The 17,959-nt window shown below is 38.2% G+C and overlaps 1 protein-coding gene across 1 annotated transcript; it reads left to right on the top strand.

The window, feature by feature from the left end:
* The first annotated feature begins 1,446 nt into the window (after positions 1-1,446).
* Positions 1,447-16,396, top strand: BBS5 (Bardet-Biedl syndrome 5). Its single transcript, XM_063116422.1, has 12 exons — positions 1,447-1,537; positions 4,834-4,916; positions 7,252-7,317; positions 8,346-8,395; positions 8,803-8,930; positions 9,973-10,108; positions 11,254-11,349; positions 12,885-12,947; positions 13,834-13,968; positions 14,090-14,173; positions 15,826-15,849; positions 15,965-16,396. Exons 1-12 carry the CDS (start codon positions 1,467-1,469, stop codon positions 16,064-16,066), a joined length of 1,038 nt encoding a protein of 345 aa, XP_062972492.1. The 5' UTR covers positions 1,447-1,466; the 3' UTR covers positions 16,067-16,396.
* The last annotated feature ends 1,563 nt before the right edge of the window (positions 16,397-17,959 follow it).

Below are 17,959 nucleotides of genomic sequence, written 5' to 3'. Positions count from 1 at the left end.
TGCAAAAGATCATACCCTTACTTTTTTGTGTGCCTGCTTTTTTTGTTTTGTTTACTTCTTTGTTGACATATGTGTATCTGCATTAAATGTGTGAGATGTATTTTTGTGAAATAAATATCTACTAAGAATATACTTTTTGGTAATAGACTATTTCTGTATTTACTATGCTACCAGAAAAACAACAACTGGGAAATATTTTAAAGAAATTATTTATATAAAAACATTCATACTGTATATCAAGGATAGGGAACTTCTGGCTCTCCTGGGATGTTAATCTGGTGTTTCAGGACTCCCTAGATGACCACACTGCCTTCCTCTTTCCCCCAATCACTATTATTATTATTATTATTATTATTATTATTATTATTATTAATAATATAGCACCATCAGTGTACATGGTGTTGTACAGAGTAAAACAATAAAATAGCAAAACCCTGCCGCCTTTACATTCTAATAATGTAACAATCACTGGTTGTTTGGTGGCTTCTCAGCTTTTATGAAGTCGCCCCATCACCCTGGCCAATTCTAAAAGGCTGAAATGCCCATCCTAAGGTTTGGCAACTGAGTTTTAAGCTAAAATATGCTGGTATTTTTTGGTCTTATGCCTTTTACTTTTGGTCCGGCCACTGGAATGTGGCCCCTGAGACCTTCTCTGAAATTAAATTTGGCCCTCGGGCTGAGAGGTTCACCACCACTGCCCAATATAAATATATACAAAAAATACAATACACTATCAGAGAGAGAAGATTAAAAAGTGCAACTATGACAAATAATTCCAAGCAAAGCAATTAAAACTGCTTCAAAACAGAAACGATAATTTAATAAATAAAAAAATAAATTTCTGCCCTCAAAAGGCCGTTAGAGAGGAACTGTCGCATCCATCTGGGCTGTCATTTGGAGCGACAGATCCAGGAGCACCCCCAAACTGCAAACACAGGCTTTCAGGGGGAGTGTAAACCGGTCCAGAACTGGTTGACACACCTCCAAACCCAGGTTGGGGCCTTTGACAGCGAGCACCTCCGACTTGTCTGGATTCAGCTTCAGCTTGTTTTTGCTCATCCAGCCCATTACCGCCTCCAAGTATTCATTCAGAGGAGACACACTATCCTTAGCTGACGCTGTTATCAAAGGCACAGAGATATTTGGGTGTCATCAGCTAGGGCTTCAAAGAACTGCTTCAAAGAACCCATGCTGGGTTGCCTTAATAAAATTTGATTTGATTTGATTTGATCAAGAAGAACTGCTTCTAAACTACAGTCCGATAGAAACAGAAGACCATGCGGAAAGGACACCAAACGCCCTGCAGCAAAAGCAGCCCCACCCACCCCTCACTCTCTCGCCAATAGAAGCCCAGCGCATGCGCACAAAGGTTTCGTGAGCGCTGAGGAAGTGTGTCCCTCGTCGGCGTCCGTCGGGAAGTTGTCAAGGAAGAGCGCGGGGACGCCGGGAAAGGGCTGGCTGTCGCCATGGCGGCGGCTGTGGCTGCGGCGGACTCGCTGTGGGAGGACAGGGACGTCCGCTTCGATATCTCCTCGCAGTGAGTGTTCTCGCGCGAGCGTGTCCGCCCGCGCGACGCTGGGAGGGGCCTGTCACGAGGGGAGTCCCGAGGCGGGCCTCACTCTTGTAGCCGTTTAACCGGCGTTTCCTGGCCTGGAGTTTAGAAACGGAGCAAAGGCTCCGCGAGTCCGAGAAGGAATTCTCGTTTCCTTCAGCCCAACATCGCCATCTTGTGGGCACTGGGAGTCGCCGCCCAGGACTGTCACTCGCCACTGAACCAGCCGCGGGACTTAAAGCCTTAATAATAAATCCGGACTTTCCACACATTTCTTTTGTTCCCCAAGTCTGTAGTTTGGATTCTTTTCTTTGCAGCTGTGCAGGACAAGATATATGGGCCATGTAGTTGCGCCTCCGGGCGCCCAGCTTTTTAAAGCCACTAAACGTCCCTGGTCTCTGTACTTCCGATCACGTAGCTCAAACGCAATCTAGCCAAAGCTGTAGTTTGCCTACTTTGTCTATATGTGAGATCACTGGAAGAAGGAATTGCTGGAGGATAAACATGAACTACGTATAATAAAACACTACTAGAACTAGAGTATGTTATTTAGACCACCTTCTTTCCGATTGTTAATTTGATCAGCAATCAAATTGAAAATGCGGTGACGTCTTTTGCAACTGATAATTAAAAAGAAAACGGATGGCTCTGGGGAACTACAATGTGAGGAGGGGGTAGGAAAACCAGGACATGCATGCCAATCACATGACGGGGAACTGTGGTTGACTTATTCATCCCTGCTGCATAGGTAAATTCTACTGCCACTTATCCCAGGAACCGCAGTGGTGAGAGTCAGGCCGTGGTGGCTTCTCCATCCATCCAGTGTGACAGTGACCAAGGAGTCTGGCCATATTCCAGATGCTCTAAGCCAGTGGTTCCCAAACATTTTCAGGTCACTGCCCCCTTGGTTCCACAAACTCATGCCTAGTGCCCCCTACCCTACCCTATAAAAATCATTATTCAGAATATCGGTTTTCAATGACCCACTAAGGACGATAATAACAATAAAATTCAAAACAGTAACAATTAATTGAATATTTTTTCAAAATCCAATTTCTTTTTTTAGTTTATTCAATTAAACCTAATTGATGAACTTGATCCAGTGATATCAACTTTTCAAAGTCTGATAGTCATTTAGCAAGAATATTAGATATCACATTTAGTAACTAGGGTAGAGTACCTCACTATTCTGTAAATTCTTAATGTGATGGATGGGCTTGATGAAGTGATACCAGTTTCCCAATGTCTGGTTTAAAGTCACTTAACATGAGGCTTAAATCACCACATTTAGTAATCTGGAGTCAATTTCTTTGCTTGGAGAGGAGTAGGCAGACCACACTAAAACCACATTCCACCAAATATGCTGTTGGAAATGCAACCAGCAGCTTCTGAACCACTCTCCATAGTGTAGGATAGCGATCAGAAATTTCCTTCTGTAACCAAAACTCCTGGTACGGAAAAGACCACCTCAAGCGCCCCCTTGCCTCTTATTTATTTATTTATTACATTTTTATACCGCCCAATAGCCGAAGCTCTCTGGGCGGTTCACAAAAATTAAAACCATCATAAAACAACCAACAAGTTAAAAATACAAATACAAAATACAATATAAAAAGCACAACCAGGATAAAACCACGCAGCAAAATTGATATAAGGTTAAAATACAGAGTTAAAACAGTATAATTTAAATTTAAGTTAAAATTAAGTGTTAAAATACTGAGTGAATAAAAAGGTCTTCAGCTGGCGACGAAAGGAGTACAGTGTAGGCGCCAGGCGGACCTCTCTGGGGAGCTCATTCCACAACCGGGGTGCCACAGCGGAGAAAGCCCTCCTCCTAGTAGCCACCTGCCTCACTTCCTTTGGCAGGGGCTCACGGAGAAGGGCCCCTGTAGATGATCTTAAGGTCCGGGTAGGTACATATGGGAGGAGGCGTTCCTTCAAATAACCTGGCCCCAAACCGTTTAGGGCTTTAAATGTCAATACCAGCACTTTGAATCGGGCCCGGACCTGGACTGGCAGCCAATGAAGTTGTAAAAGGACTGGCGTAATGTGATCTCGCCAGCCAGTCCCTGTTAGTAAACGGGCTGCCCTGTTTTGTACCAGCTGAAGCTTCCGGACCGTTTTCAAAGGCAGCCCCACGTATAACGCATTGCAGTAATCCAAACGAGAGGTTATCAGAGCATGGATAACTTAACGCCCCCCTATGCAATCCCACCGCCCCCCCAAGGGGGCAGGACCGCCCACTTTGGGAACCACTGCTCTAAGTGGTCATCTTCATGGTCGCAACTTTTTTCCACAGAGCAGCCAGATTTAATGATGCTGCTCCCACTAAATGACACAGGAATCCATCTCGTGGGGCCTTACTGGCATTGTATAGGGTAGGTAATGGGTGGGTGAAATACCCATTGGTGGTGGTGGTGGATCATCCCCCCACATGACATGATGACTCACTGTGGGTCACTCTCAAATGCAACCAACGGCTTAGGGTGATGTCTGAACCCAGCCACGCTCTCTCCTTATCCATCAACAATGGAATCAAGGGATAAGCTGCACACCCCTGCCTTCCAAAAAGAACATCATAGCATAGGGGAAACCAACCTAGCTTCATACATTGGCCAGAGAAGGAACAGCTGGGATCTTGCTTAGCCCTTTCCTGCCCGAATGTTGTAATTAAGAACTTGTGACTCAGTTTGTTTGTTTTTCTTTTCTCTTCTTGTCCCTTTTTCTTTCATATTCTGACTTTTAGATTGTAGCCTGGTTCAAATGTAATGACAACCCATGGGTTGTTAAACCATGGATTGTCAGGCCCAAAACCAAGGAAATGAATGCACTGGGCGTGTGTTCTTGCTACTTCCATTTTAAATCAGCTTTGAAAGTGTTCAGTGTGACGTTGGAACCGGGAACACCGGGTTATTTAGGATTAAACAACCCAGAATTTAATTCAATAATCATCCATAATTTGTTGTTGGGTTAAACTCTGGGTTGGTTAACCCTACAATATCCCAGAGTTTTGGTTCAGACATCACATCAAACAAGCCAGGAATGAGGCTTTTCTGGTTTGTTAATTAAATCTGATTGAACATGGAAGCAATGAGTGCATGGGAGGAAGTTCCCATACTCTCTTGGTTGTGGCCCTAGAATTCATGGGTTAAATAACGCATGTATTGGCATTACGCTGGGAGAGGACAGATCATTTTATGTGTGCCTAGTGAACATCATTGCCTCAGAATGTTTTACTTGGATTTTATTGGCAGTATCTAAAAATATAATTATTGTTGTAGGCAAATGAAAATGAGACCAGGAGAAGTTCTCATTGATTGTTTGGATCCTATTGAAGATACCAAAGGAAACAATGGAGAGAAAGGTAATTCTCGAAGTGTAGATTTGTAGATCTATTAACTAAGTACGACTAATGTTCTATCTAGTCCACCAACTTTTTGTTTAAAAAAGAGAACGAAAACTTGGTGGGTTAATCAGGCTATATGTTGTAAACTCAACTATAGATTTAACTGATGGACTCACACAATTTTCACAACTTCTGGTTTCTTTAAACTGTTTTCCCTCTCAAGTGCTGCCATCACCATCTACACTTGGAGAAGCTCATAGATTTGTTTCAGGCAGTTTTTGGAGTTTTAAAAATGTATTTTTTAAATCCCCATACTTACATACTTCTGCATACCTAGAGGGGTTCCTGAGTTTGTAGAAGCCACTACCTTATTTTTAAGAGGTGCTGCTGCTGCTTCTGCTTCTGTTTCTTCTGCTTCTTTTACAAAGTGATAGACGCTCAATCACCTGAGTTTGCTATTATTAGAAGGGACAAGGCGTCTGAGATTGTCAAGAAATACTTTTGTAAGCCGCCATGAGAGCCTTTTTTGGCTGAATGGCGGCATAAAAATACTTAAATAAATAAATAAATAAATAATACTAGAAACCCTGCTCATCCCATGAAGCTGATTGATGGGAGATACAGGACAGATAAAAGGAAGGACTTCTTCACATAGCATATAGTTGAACTATGGAATTCACTGCCGCAAGATGTAGTGATGGCCACTGTGATATTTTACTGTTTATTGCCAATTATATATAATGTATTTGTAAAATGTTAATGATTATTGCTATTTAGGTTGTAAGTGCTGTGTGGACTTCGGTTGGTAAGTGGTTAATGCTGGTGGGAGGGGGAGCGAGTGAATAGAATGTAAAGTGAATGCTGATTGGCTGGTGGTTCAAAGGTTTGGATTGGCAGTCAGAGGGAGGAATTAAAGAAAGCAGTAGAGTTGTATGTGGAGAGAGTGAAGTAGGTAAGAGTCTGAGTTTGTGAGACGATCTAGAGAAAGAGTAGGAACAAAGTTTTTTTTTATTTTGGGAATAGAGTGACTGCGAGGAGAGAGTGCAATCTAGGGATAGCATAGGCAGGGTTATGTACGAAACTGTATTGAAACTGATGAAACCATAAGCTTTGTAAACTGCATAAACTTACTTTTGTTAAATAAAAGTTATTCTGTTTTATAAAACTGGATTGGATTCTTAAGGTACTTGAGGTAAGGTACAGTGTTCTGTGGTGGCAGCGGTGAAGGAGAAGGGTTATAAAGAATGCTGGTCTGGCTACTGTGAGGCCAAAAAGGGTCATTGAGCAGCATTCTGATGACCTGCCCCTTGATTGGGATCATTTGATTTATAGTGAGAAATAAAGGAAGACTAAGGGGGTGGGGGTGGCGGCATCATAGCCATCAATTTGGCTGGCTTTAAAAGAGGTTAGACAAAATTATGGAGGATAAGGCTGTCAGTGGTTACTAGTCCTGATGAATATGTGCTACCTCCAGTACACCAGTATTTATTTATTCATTTTAGTTGGTGAGCAGGAGGGTCAATTGCACTCATGTCCTACTTGCTGTTTCCTGCAGCAGCTGATTGGCCGGTATGAATGGAATGCTGGATTCTTTCTGATCCACCGTGGCTCTTATGTTCTTTTTATTTACTTGTTAAAAAATATTTATATCTCACCTTTATATCATTTCCCCAAATTACGTATTTATTTATTATTATTTATTTGGATCCCCCTTTCCTCTCCCATATTTGGGCAGTATGTAGATCCTGAAACATTTTGCCTTTCCCTGTGGAATGGACTACAGTTCACTTGCTTCTGCTTTTTTTCTTGTACATCGTTATTGTATGGATTCTTGGGATCTTACGTACTAATATTGAACTCATTCTCCAAGTGGCACCATCTACACACAAGAGGGGCTGTCAGCAGGTTTGGGATTGCAGATGTACGAAAAACCTGTTGGGGTGGGTGGGTGGAAACTTTAAGATGTGTGTGGGGAACTCCAGAACAGCCCACTGAGGACTGAGTGTGCTCAGTGGCCTCACAATTCAATGCTGACTACTGGAAAATTGGAAACCTTTTTTTTTTTGGTGGGCGGGGGGGATGAAATGGAATATCCTGGAAAAGGACATGGTTGGCTAGCATCCTGAATAGGAGCACTTTACATTGCAACATTTTGTGCAGGTCTAACTTGTTTATTAACTTATGTTTCATCGCCTTTCAAAAGTGTTATAAGGTATAGGATAGTGAATTCAGAGGCTCCTGCCTGAGTACACAGAATTGGATTAGATTGCATTTATGTCTCTTGTGTCTCTCCAGTATTATAATTATTTTGTTATATATTATTTGGTTAAAGTTTGCTGTTTTAAATTTCCAGGCAGACTCTTGGTAACAAACTTGCGCATTATTTGGCACTCTATAGTATTGCCTAGAGTCAACCTCTGTAAGTATCCCTTCCTTAATTCATATTCTATTTATTTCTGTGGTTAGGTACTAAAATTATACAATTAAAAATAATGATACAAATTGGATCCTTTACTTACTAACAGATACCACTGCAGTTTCAAGGCAAAGATATTTACATCCCAATCCTAAGCACATTTGCTTAGAAGTATGTCTCATTTTTTTAGAGAACTTACTCTAATAGAATTGGAATGTGCTGGTTTTACTGTTCCTTATTGTACAGTATTAAACATGATCATACTATTTTAAATGCATTTGCCTGAATAGGAGTTTCTCCTGTTGCTCCCAAACTATGGAATGCTTTCCCTCAAGGACCGCTATTGGCCCCACTCTCTTGGCTTTTAGAAAGGGTGTAAGGATGCATCTTTTCAATTCAGCTTTTAAAATGTGTACTTTAATGTTTTAATGTTTTTACCATTTTTAATCTTGTTTTTATTGTTTTAAACTATTATAGACTGCCGTGATTATTTTTTAGCTGACAAGACAATATATAAACACTAATAGTAAATAAAATAAATAGCATGAATTGACTGAAATTATTCCCATATAAATAGTGCATTACAGAGACGTCCTACGCATGTTTAGACAGATGCATATGCTGGTTGGGGAATGCTGGTTGGGGAATGCTGAGTTTGTTGGACTTTTTTCTGTCTAAACATGCATAGGATTGCACTTTTAATAAATGTTATCAAAACATTGTGGATGTTACAGAAAATTCTAGGTTTATCTAGAATTCTTACAAATAAGAAATATTACCTTGCTGTACTTTTAGTTGTCACTTGAAAGGTTCCACTGCTGTTGCCTATTTGTTCTGAGGGATGTGCAGTATTTCACACTTCATAATGTCACTTCATATAAAGCATTCTGATCTAGGATATTGCTACATCCCAGTTCTGATGTTAAGTCTTTGACAACGTTTAGACTGATATATATTTAAGTTCCAGACAGAAACCAGGAGACAATAAATGACATCTAGCAATATTATTTTTCTTTTCCCTAATAATTTAGCTGTTGGCTACAATTGCTTTGTGAGTACAACAACAAGGACAGCTAATTCGGTAAGTTAAAGAAACCGGTTTTAAATTAGTAATTGCCTTGGTGGCTTCCCCAGAGCTGTGGAACTCCTTTTCCTTGGAGATTTGCCAACAGCTAAATCCTACACATTGCTGCCCAGAGCTTTATTTAGTTTGGCTTCTGGTTTGACAGAGGAGTGGACCTTTTACATGCTGTACTTCATACTGAACAAATAGTTTATATATTTAATTTTAGCTGTTACTCACCCCAAGCATTTGTGATAGGGCTGGTTAGGAATTTAAATAATTACACATTGGTATGCCTCACTAAATGGAAGTTGAATTTTGCACAGTTGTGTATAATATTGTTTTCAGGACATTTTAAAATAATTATACTGAGAGTACATAAATATTTAAATTGTAGTACTAAATCTCATGCTTTTCTTTTACAGAAATTAAGAGGCCAGACAGAAGCACTTTATATATTGACCAAATGCAACAATACACGTTTTGAATTCATATTTACCAATGTGGTTCCTGGGAGCCCCAGACTTTTTGCCTCGGTTATTGCTGTGCACAGGTACTTCACCTTAAAAAATGTCAGTCTCATTTAAAAGCAGGAAATACACACTGAAGCACTCCTAATGAAACTGGTTTGGTTTCATATGATACATACACTTTCAGAATGAAAGCACGGAGTACTTTTTGAAATTGTATATAATTTGGCATTGGTATGCAAACGTTACACTAGTTTACAGAATCACCCAAATATTCCAAGATCAGGCCTTCTTATCATCCTCCACCTTTTCTAGTTTCCCCTTTTTCCCCATCAGCTGCCAACTCAATATTTTCTCCCCAACTGCCAACTCAACATTCTTCTGTACATTCTATAAGAGGCCACTTGATGTGTGTTTTTTAATGTTCTTTTTCTTTTAATTTACAAGTTTATAGATTTCTGTATGCCTAAAGAATTCCTAGAATATGTAACTAACTTATTTTTACATGGCCCTGATTCGTTTCTGGACTGACAAGCAGTGCAAGAAGGAACAAGTGGGACCTGCAACCAAATGTTGCAGTGTATTCTCACCTCCTAATAGGAATGGTCCTGTTTAGGGTTTCAGCCAGCCAGCCAGCTGTGCCCTCCTCCAACAGGGCAGTTTTCCAGTTTTCTTTTCCAGTCGTCAATCAGCCTTCAGTGGCAACTGGGCATGCTCAGTATTCATTGGGATATTTGTTTCGGGCAGGGGGCTGCTCCATAGTTTTGGGGGGAAGTCTTTTGTTCTTCTGCACATTTGTGGTGCCCTCAAGCATACTGATACTTCTTTCTTGGTAACTGCATTTTGGCTACAATCCTGTTGACACTCACTACTTTTCATTGTTAATAGGAGAGATGTAAGTGAATCTCATAACATTAGACTTCTTCCCAGAAATTTCATATCATGGTGAAAAATAATGTAAATTCTGCTACTTGCTTTTTCTAAAAATAGTTCTGCCTTTATTGTTCAAATTATTTTTCAGGACAGCAAAATTAAAAGGGAAAGATGGGGCATTTTATAAGTTTCTTTAAATAAGCTATGATAACAGAAAAATTAAATGTTAAAACTGTGTCTCATTATTCCTAGAGCTTATGAAACATCAAAAATGTACCGGGAGCTTAAACTAAGATGTGCATTAATTCAAAACAAGCAGTTGAGATTGCTACCAAAAGAACAAGTATATGACAAAATAAATGGCGTCTGGAATTTATCTAGTGATCAGGTATAATGCAATGCAAGGAGTTACATTTATAAGTGGTATTGAGAGTGCGTTTGTTTGTTTCTTTTTCTTTCCTACCAGAGGAGTTCTATAGTCAGCTCACAAAAATAGTCTACTTGAAATTATGTGTTGTTCAGTGGAATATTCTTAGCTAAATATTATTTTATATTAATAAAATACTTTTTATTTATTTATAAAAGTATAAATAATACTTTCGTATTATTTTATACCCCTAAAAATATCCAAGGTGGCTAACTATTGAAAAAATATCCAAAGTGCCTAATTATTAAAACGATAAAATCAGTATTAACAGCAACAATACCAATAATAAAAAAGAACACAATAGATAACAATTCAGTAACCAGCAGTATAAGAACAAAAGTGTATACCGTATGGAACAGTTTCAACATTGAGAGACCGTCAGAAGAAGGATTAAAACAACTTCCTTAGGCCAAACATCTTTTTAAGAAGCTGATAAAGAGAAAAATCTTAACACTGCAGCAGAAGGCCTTCAGAGAGCAAGGCAGGCCTTCCTGGGCAGGTTGTTTGAAAGCCTAGGTGTGGCTGCAGCATATTGTTAACAATATGTACAAATGTACACTGATGCAGAGAACTGTGTATGTGTCAGCTCTGTGAATAGATCAGAGATACTCTTCATCAGTACAATAGCTCTTTCCTAAATTGTTTTCTTAAGTATCTTTTGAAACCTAAAAAATGTTGTCCTGAAGATGAAAGAGGCAACCTGTGTGCTCATTCTCTAGGTTGTGGCCTTTGGAGAGGTTTTAGATGGCACACCAGTTTTATGACAGCCGGCGTGACTTGCAATGCCAGTTGTAAATGTTACTGCCTTATTGCTGGCTCCATGAAAGCCTGTGAACTTTGCTGTAAATTCTGCTCAGTTTACAGGTTCATCAAGGAGCTTGTGATGTTTGTCAGTTGCAATGATTATGCCATGATGTGCCGTGAAAGCATGTGGTTCAACAAGGTTTGCTATAGTAACAAGCTTTCCACAATGAATTTATTTAAATGATTACTTAAACGTTATTTTTAGTAAGTGAATTTTGCTATTTCATATTAACATGGAGGAGGATGTAATATAGTGATATAGAAGACTGATCCAAATTAATTTTGATTTATCTCTTTTCTAGGGAAATCTGGGTACCTTTTTTGTTACAAATGTAAGAGTAGTTTGGCATGCTAATATGAATGATAGCTTTAATGTCAGTATACCATATCTACAAATTGTAAGTACCATAATTACATTAAACATTTCAGCCAAATATTAATAAATATGAATTACATTATTTTAATTATAGTATATTACTTTATACTTGGGAAACAACTATGAATATTAATACAAACTTGGCACCATTAACAGACAAACAGTAGAATAAATATGTATAAGTCTTCACTGGTTGTTGAAATGAATGATCTTGCAGCTGGATTATTATGGGGAGAGGGGTATCCACCTTGGCCTGGATGATTTTTCTGTAGTATGCACTGTCTACATGCAGCCATAAATTGATGGATTAATGTTTGGTTGGGATGCAGGCTCATGATGTGAACATAGAACAGCCTTTGCCAACCTGATGCCATTCAGACGTTTTGGATTGCAATTCCTGGCATTCCTGACCATTCACCATGCTGGCAGGGGCTTGTGGGGGTTGAAGTCTGAAACATTTGAAGGGGACCAGGTTAGAGAAGACTAACATAGAGGATATTCCTTCTCCAATATTAGCAATGAAGACATGTGACTGATAATCTTGGTGATGCTACATGCAGCGCTAACAACGTGATTAGCAATCATATTATTGGAGGAGGTGTTGTTTTTAAATTCATTATCAGGCCAGTGCAGGGAGGCAGTAGACATTGGCATGCAAGACTTTAAGCCTTCACTCCCCAGTTGCAATCTCACTATTTATTTATTTGCTTGTTTAAAATGATTTTTAGTATAGGAGGGTTTTTCTAGTGTGAATTGCTCTCTCTCGCTCTCGCTCTCTGTGATATTTACTGAGATTGTGGCTGGGATGGGTAGACTTAAAAATTCCCTCCTTACTTTATTCAATATGTATGTAGCAGTTGTTTGATGTTTCTTTTTTTTATTAATATTATTATTGTAATGTTGTATGTTTATATAGTGTAGAAAATAAATAAAAATTATTAAAAAAAAAAAATTCCCTCCTTACATGGAAGAGTTCTGATGAGAATACCTCCCCACCACTCCTGTGCCTGGTGTTTGATTTGTTTTTAAAGTCATATTAATCATGTATAGCTAGGACTTCAGAGTCATGTACAACTTTGTAGCAGGCCTTTAAGGCAGTATTTTGACTATATTACAGGTGGGGAGGGGAGGTTAAAAGATAGTGGCTTAACTAAGGCCACTCAGTGATAGGTCTCAAATGTTTGCAAACTGGAAAATTTGGCTCATAGCTCGTACTCTGAATCACTATGCCACACCAGCTCTTTAAAAGGATGGTCAGTTTGCTTGAGCTTCCAGTTTACTTTGCTGAAAGCATTATAGTTGTTTTTGATCATAGGCATATAAACAGTGAATTCTGATCAAAGTTCAAAAAAAAAATTTTTTTTACATGTTTTTCAACATTTTTGATATTCTTCTGTTCCAAAAAATTGTATTTTTTTTATAATTACAGATTATTGGAAATAGAGCAATTTAGGAAGTCAGTGCTGGTCATTTTAGTTAATTCTCTCAAGGACTCACATTTGAAGAATACATGATTTTAACAAAAATCACTTTTGTTTGTTTTTACTTTGCAATCAGCGCTCAATAAAGATTAGAGACTCAAAATTTGGCTTGGCACTTGTCATTGAAAGCTCTCAGGCGGTAAGAAACTTCAGTAGCATATTTTTACTTACTTCCATTTGTATCATGTCGTTTGTACCTTCAGCAAGTAATTTCTAAATCTCTTGCATCAAGCATCTATACTCTGTGATATTTAACCTGCCTTAATTAGGATGTCGTCAAGGTAGTGTGATGCTTGCAAATAGGACTGCTGTGTTATGAATGTACAGAATAATGACCATGATAAATGAGCACCAAATGACTAATCAAACCTCTTAATGAGACACCAGCATATCATCTTGGTCACTCGCTATTTTTGAGTGTCATGCTCCTGTGTAAGTTTAGACTACAGTCTTAAAATTATTTGCCTCTGAGTAGTTCTTGGAGTAGGACTGTTCATGAATAAATTACTTCAGAAACATATGTGTCATTGCTGATTAAGTTTCCCATGCAGCAGCTAAGATGTAACCGGTGTTTACAAATCATTCTCAACCTGGGATTGTTCTGTCACTTTTGTAACATTATCTTAAACTATAACTATTAACAAAAATATGATTGATAATAAACCCATACACACTTCAAAAGTCTACTAACAGTGCAATCCTAGACATATCTACTCAGAAGTAAGTCCCATTGAGTTTAATAGGATGTATTTCCAGGTAAGTGTGTATAGAATTGCAGCCTAAGTTGTGGTATCTCTAAAAATTAGTTCAATATATCTGGCTGAATTATACAGTATATTTGAGCACACTTTAAGTTCATATTGGTATGTCCTGTTTTCCTAATATCACTGTCTGTGACTTACCTTTGAAGTGGTGCATCATTTTATAGCCCTGAATATACATGAAAGTCAGTCAAAACTATTTTAATGAATTTGACTAATTTCATCATGTTGGATATTTTATTTTAACATACTACTTTCTTGTAGACTGGAGGTTATGTGCTTGGATTTAAGATTGATCCAGTTGAAAAACTAGAGGAAACAGCAAAAGAAATAAATTCCCTTCATAAAGTATTTTCAGTTAATCCTATATTCGGAGTGGATTATGAAATGGAAGAAAAGGTATTCCAGGTTTAAAATATGCTTTGTCAGAATTAAATTAGCTACTGCTTCTGTTTAAAAGAATTAAGAAATAGATTTAGATTTTTTTCAAGGTTGTTTTCTTTCATTTATTTATTTCCAGCCTCAGCAGCTAGAAGATCTGACAGTGGAGCAGGTACAGGATGATGTAGAGATAGAAGCAGAAGAGCAGACAGATGCCTTCGTGGTAAGCTTCTACAGAAAAATAATAATCCTTTAGATTTCTCTGTAACGCTGCAGCCCTATGCATTCTTACATGGTAGAATGTCCCATTGAATTTAGTGGTCACAGACATATTTTGGCTTAAGAAGCCCAGGTGTAAACAAAGTTTATGGTTCTGCCCACAGCTGTTTCACTCCTCCCTTCAAGCAAGCAAGCAAACAAGCCAGGAAACTTTTGGTTAAGTATAGTTAACAATAACTATACCAATTATATCCAAACTGGGAAATTATGGACAATGGATTCAGAACAAGCCATGATATCAAGTCACGCTTTAAAATTGTCTCAATATCTTGGCTTGTTCAGAAGCCATTACCCATCATTTCCCTGTATGGACACAATGGGAATCTACATTTAACAGATGATCTCCTGGCTTGAACAAAAAGAGGAGCAAAACAGCTGTATGAGAGGCCACAAGGCTCATTCACATCTCAGCTTGTTAAGGAAGTTGAAATATGATCATCCTAATGCAGCCAGTGTAACTTCAGAATACTTCAGTGTATTCTGTAACTTCAGTAACTTCAGAATGAGGGAAGATTACAAGAGTTTATATTTCAGAAAAAAACCCTTTTAGTTACGAAGTGTGGAAGAGTACTTGCAATACCTTATTCTTGTTTGCATGTTTCATACTCTTTTTAGACGGTGCTTCCTTGTTCACTGTTAAGTGATAAAGCAGAGAAATTCACTTTTAAATGTTGCACCGTTCTTGTGATCCAACTGTGTAAACTGTGATCATTAAAACTGATAAGCCGTATAATTATCTTTATCCGATACATTATCACTGTCCTATAAAAGACGAATCAGATAACCCTCCAAGGGCGTAATTGATTGTGCCTTCACTGCTCAGAAGCCTCCAAACCCAGAGGCTTCCAAGATTCCTATGTGGAGCAATGGGGGCAGTCTTCACCTCCCTGTCTTCTGTCTTTGGCAATTGTCATTAGACAGGCTCTTCAGCCAATCTAGTGAGGGTGTTTCGGACTGAGAGGCTGGAGAAGGATGTCTCAGGAGTGGGATGGAAGGAGGCCGGAGGAAGGATATCTCCTATCCTGGCCTCTCCAGTTTCCTTCCCTCCCCGCCCTCCAGAACACCTTTTTCCTCCTGATCCTCTGAGGTTGCTTTTCTAACCTTAGATGGCAGACAGCGTGGTTCTTTCCATACCAGCAATGGATCTCCTAAATCCCCCTTCCCAGGTCAGAGCTCTGTCTGACACTCACTTAAGACTTCACATTAGTGTATTCTGCAGTTCTTTAGATAGGAAGTCCTGATCTTTTTAGACATGAGGAATGAATCAGCAGTCTAGACAGTATTACCATGGTGTATCAGACTGAAGAGAATTGCAAAGGTGAAGTGTTGCAAAGGTGAATTGCAAAGGCCCAAAGTGTTGTAAAGTTGAAGAGGTGTTTCTTTTGTTTGATAGATTACAAATGAAGGTATTCATACAATACTGTGTAAGGGGAAGTGAAACACAGATAAAATGTGGTTTTAAAAACCATTTTAGATATAACAGATATTGGCAGGCTTTTCATTGAACTAAGATATTGCCTGTGTTTGAATTAAGACATCATTAATACTTAAAGATTAAAATTCTTAAGACAATTACGTTTAACTTGTCTGTTGCAGGCATATTTTGCTGATGGGAACAAGGTAAGAATGATTTATTTTGAAATAAAACTGAATAATGTATTAGTCCCTAATTGACAAACTTAACCTTTGTTTGCTTGCATTTTCTCTCTTCTTTTCTAACTTCCTGGGGAAAAAGCAACAGGACCGTGAACCTGTTTTTTCTGAAGAACTAGGACTTGCAATAGAGAAACTAAAAGATGGATTCACCCTGCAAGGACTTTGGGAAGTAATGGGCTGACATTAATCTAAACAATATTGAATATCTAAATATGAGTATGTTTAGTCTCTAAAAGTCATACCTCAATACTTTTTAAGGAAGATGCTAAAGCTGATTTATGGAAAGTACCTGATTTTTATGAAAATTACGAGGAGTAGATAATGATGTACAGTATATAGTTTTATGTTCTAAAATAAGATCTTATATTTGTAAGATATATTTATGTACCGTGTTGTTTTGTATTTGTATATAGTGCTTTCAGCGTTGAATTATTTTAAATTATTTGCTTATTTAGTACATATGTATTGATTTGTATGATGGTAAATAAAACTGTTATTTAAGAGTATAAAATGAGATGCGGTATTTCTGAATAATGCTGTACCTGATGTTTTCCAAAGTATTGTGGAAGCACGTGGGGTGGGGAATGTGCTACTCAGCCTCCAATCCATGCTCCTCCTGAGGGAGCAGCATCCAAAGCTGTCTCCAACCCTCTCCTACATGCCCCATTTGGGGCTTTATGTTTGCTGCCTGTGGTAGTAATGCTGCTGGCGGTAGCTTTCAAAGACATAATTGGGGCACTGAGTTCTGGTATTCCTCTCCATTAGTAGGAAAGTCCCTCCACCCCATCCTACCCCTTCGCAGCAGGCTGATCTGGGGGTTAGGATTGCTCTGCCCGTCATTAAATCTTATTCTTAGTTCATTCAACCAGATACTAGATATTCCTTAATTTTGGATGAAATGAAGTGGAAATTTACTGGATGGTAGATTTTTGAAATCTACTGGATAGTTTGGCACATTTTGAGCTTTGAATTGTCATAGTTCCTTTTTATCTATTCAGCACTTATTTTCTTGATTCTCTTTACTACTTAATTATTACTGAGGACAGATTTAATGCTCATATACATCACCACTGGTGATTCTACTTTGTCAACCAGTAGCATCAAACCTATGAACCTTTGGCCATTGATTTAGATGCTAACTTAAGTTTATCTCTCACCAGGTTTTTTGTTTATGTTTTCTTATGTTTGTTTATGTCTTCCTATTACAACCTCCAAAACTACCATTTCATCAAATATGTTAACTTGAAAATAAATCTAATTTCAATGCAACTTATTTCCAAATTGATGTGATGAATTATCTGATTGTAGGATTGTTCAGAAACACCCACTTAAAATATTACCATCTGTCCACCAAATGCTGAGAATCCTCAAATCTATAACTTCCTCCTACTGAAGATTCACACAACTATGAGTTGTTATATATTTTGGTTAAGTTGTGAGATGTTTGTATTGTGGAGCTGAAGAGGCTAAGCTGGCAGAGTATCTTGGCTTTCAGTATTTGGTATAAATTATAACTTTTAATTGCTTTGATTTTTAAAACTTTAATGGGAGATTTTATAGTTGCTTTTCAATGTGTTCTTAATCTGCTCCAACCCTTCAAAAATAAATTTAAATAACAGCTCTTTGGGACATGCAGAGCATTCAGATTGAGTAAATGGGACCTGCTACATTGAATGATGTGTTGGAAAGGAATATAGTACAGAAAGGAATTCAAATGCTAGTGATATTAATGTACTATCATTGACTTTGGCCTTTGGGTGAATACTAAGCAAAATCCAATATAATACATATCAAAAAGCATTTGAAGTACTATAATCCAATTAAAACATTCCAGTTTTGTTTATGTGAAGATTGTTTACAAAAAGGGGCAGAAATAAAAGTAATAGAGCATAATGTTTGTATTCAATGATCCAACAGTGTGTTGCATGCAAAATTAAATGTCATTTATTGTTTGAGAGAGGCAGCTGCTACGTTTTCAAGTGAGATAAGACCTTGCACATAATTTCTATAAATGGAAAAATGTCAAATGACCTGTCATCCAGCTGTTATTTTAGCAGCTGATCTTTTGAGAATA

Source organism: Elgaria multicarinata, chromosome 2 (assembly GCF_023053635.1).
Source record: "Elgaria multicarinata webbii isolate HBS135686 ecotype San Diego chromosome 2, rElgMul1.1.pri, whole genome shotgun sequence".
Classification (NCBI taxonomy): Eukaryota; Metazoa; Chordata; class Lepidosauria; order Squamata; family Anguidae; genus Elgaria; species Elgaria multicarinata.
Note: the sequence above shows the minus strand (reverse complement) of the source record. Positions and strands in the feature narration are given on the sequence as shown.

What these genes read in the sequence shown, in the direction of transcription:
- BBS5 (XM_063116422.1), top strand. Translation starts at nt 1,467, where the DNA reads ATGGCGGCGGCTGTGGCTGCGGCGGACTCGCTGTGGGAGGACAGGGAC. An exon ending in CAACAAGGACAGCTAATTCG is followed by an intron (nt 8,396 to 8,802) that starts GTAAGTTAAAGA and finishes TTTCTTTTACAG; the next exon opens with AAATTAAGAGGCCAGACAGA. An exon ending in GGAATTTATCTAGTGATCAG is followed by an intron (nt 10,109 to 11,253) that starts GTATAATGCAAT and finishes TCTCTTTTCTAG; the next exon opens with GGAAATCTGGGTACCTTTTT.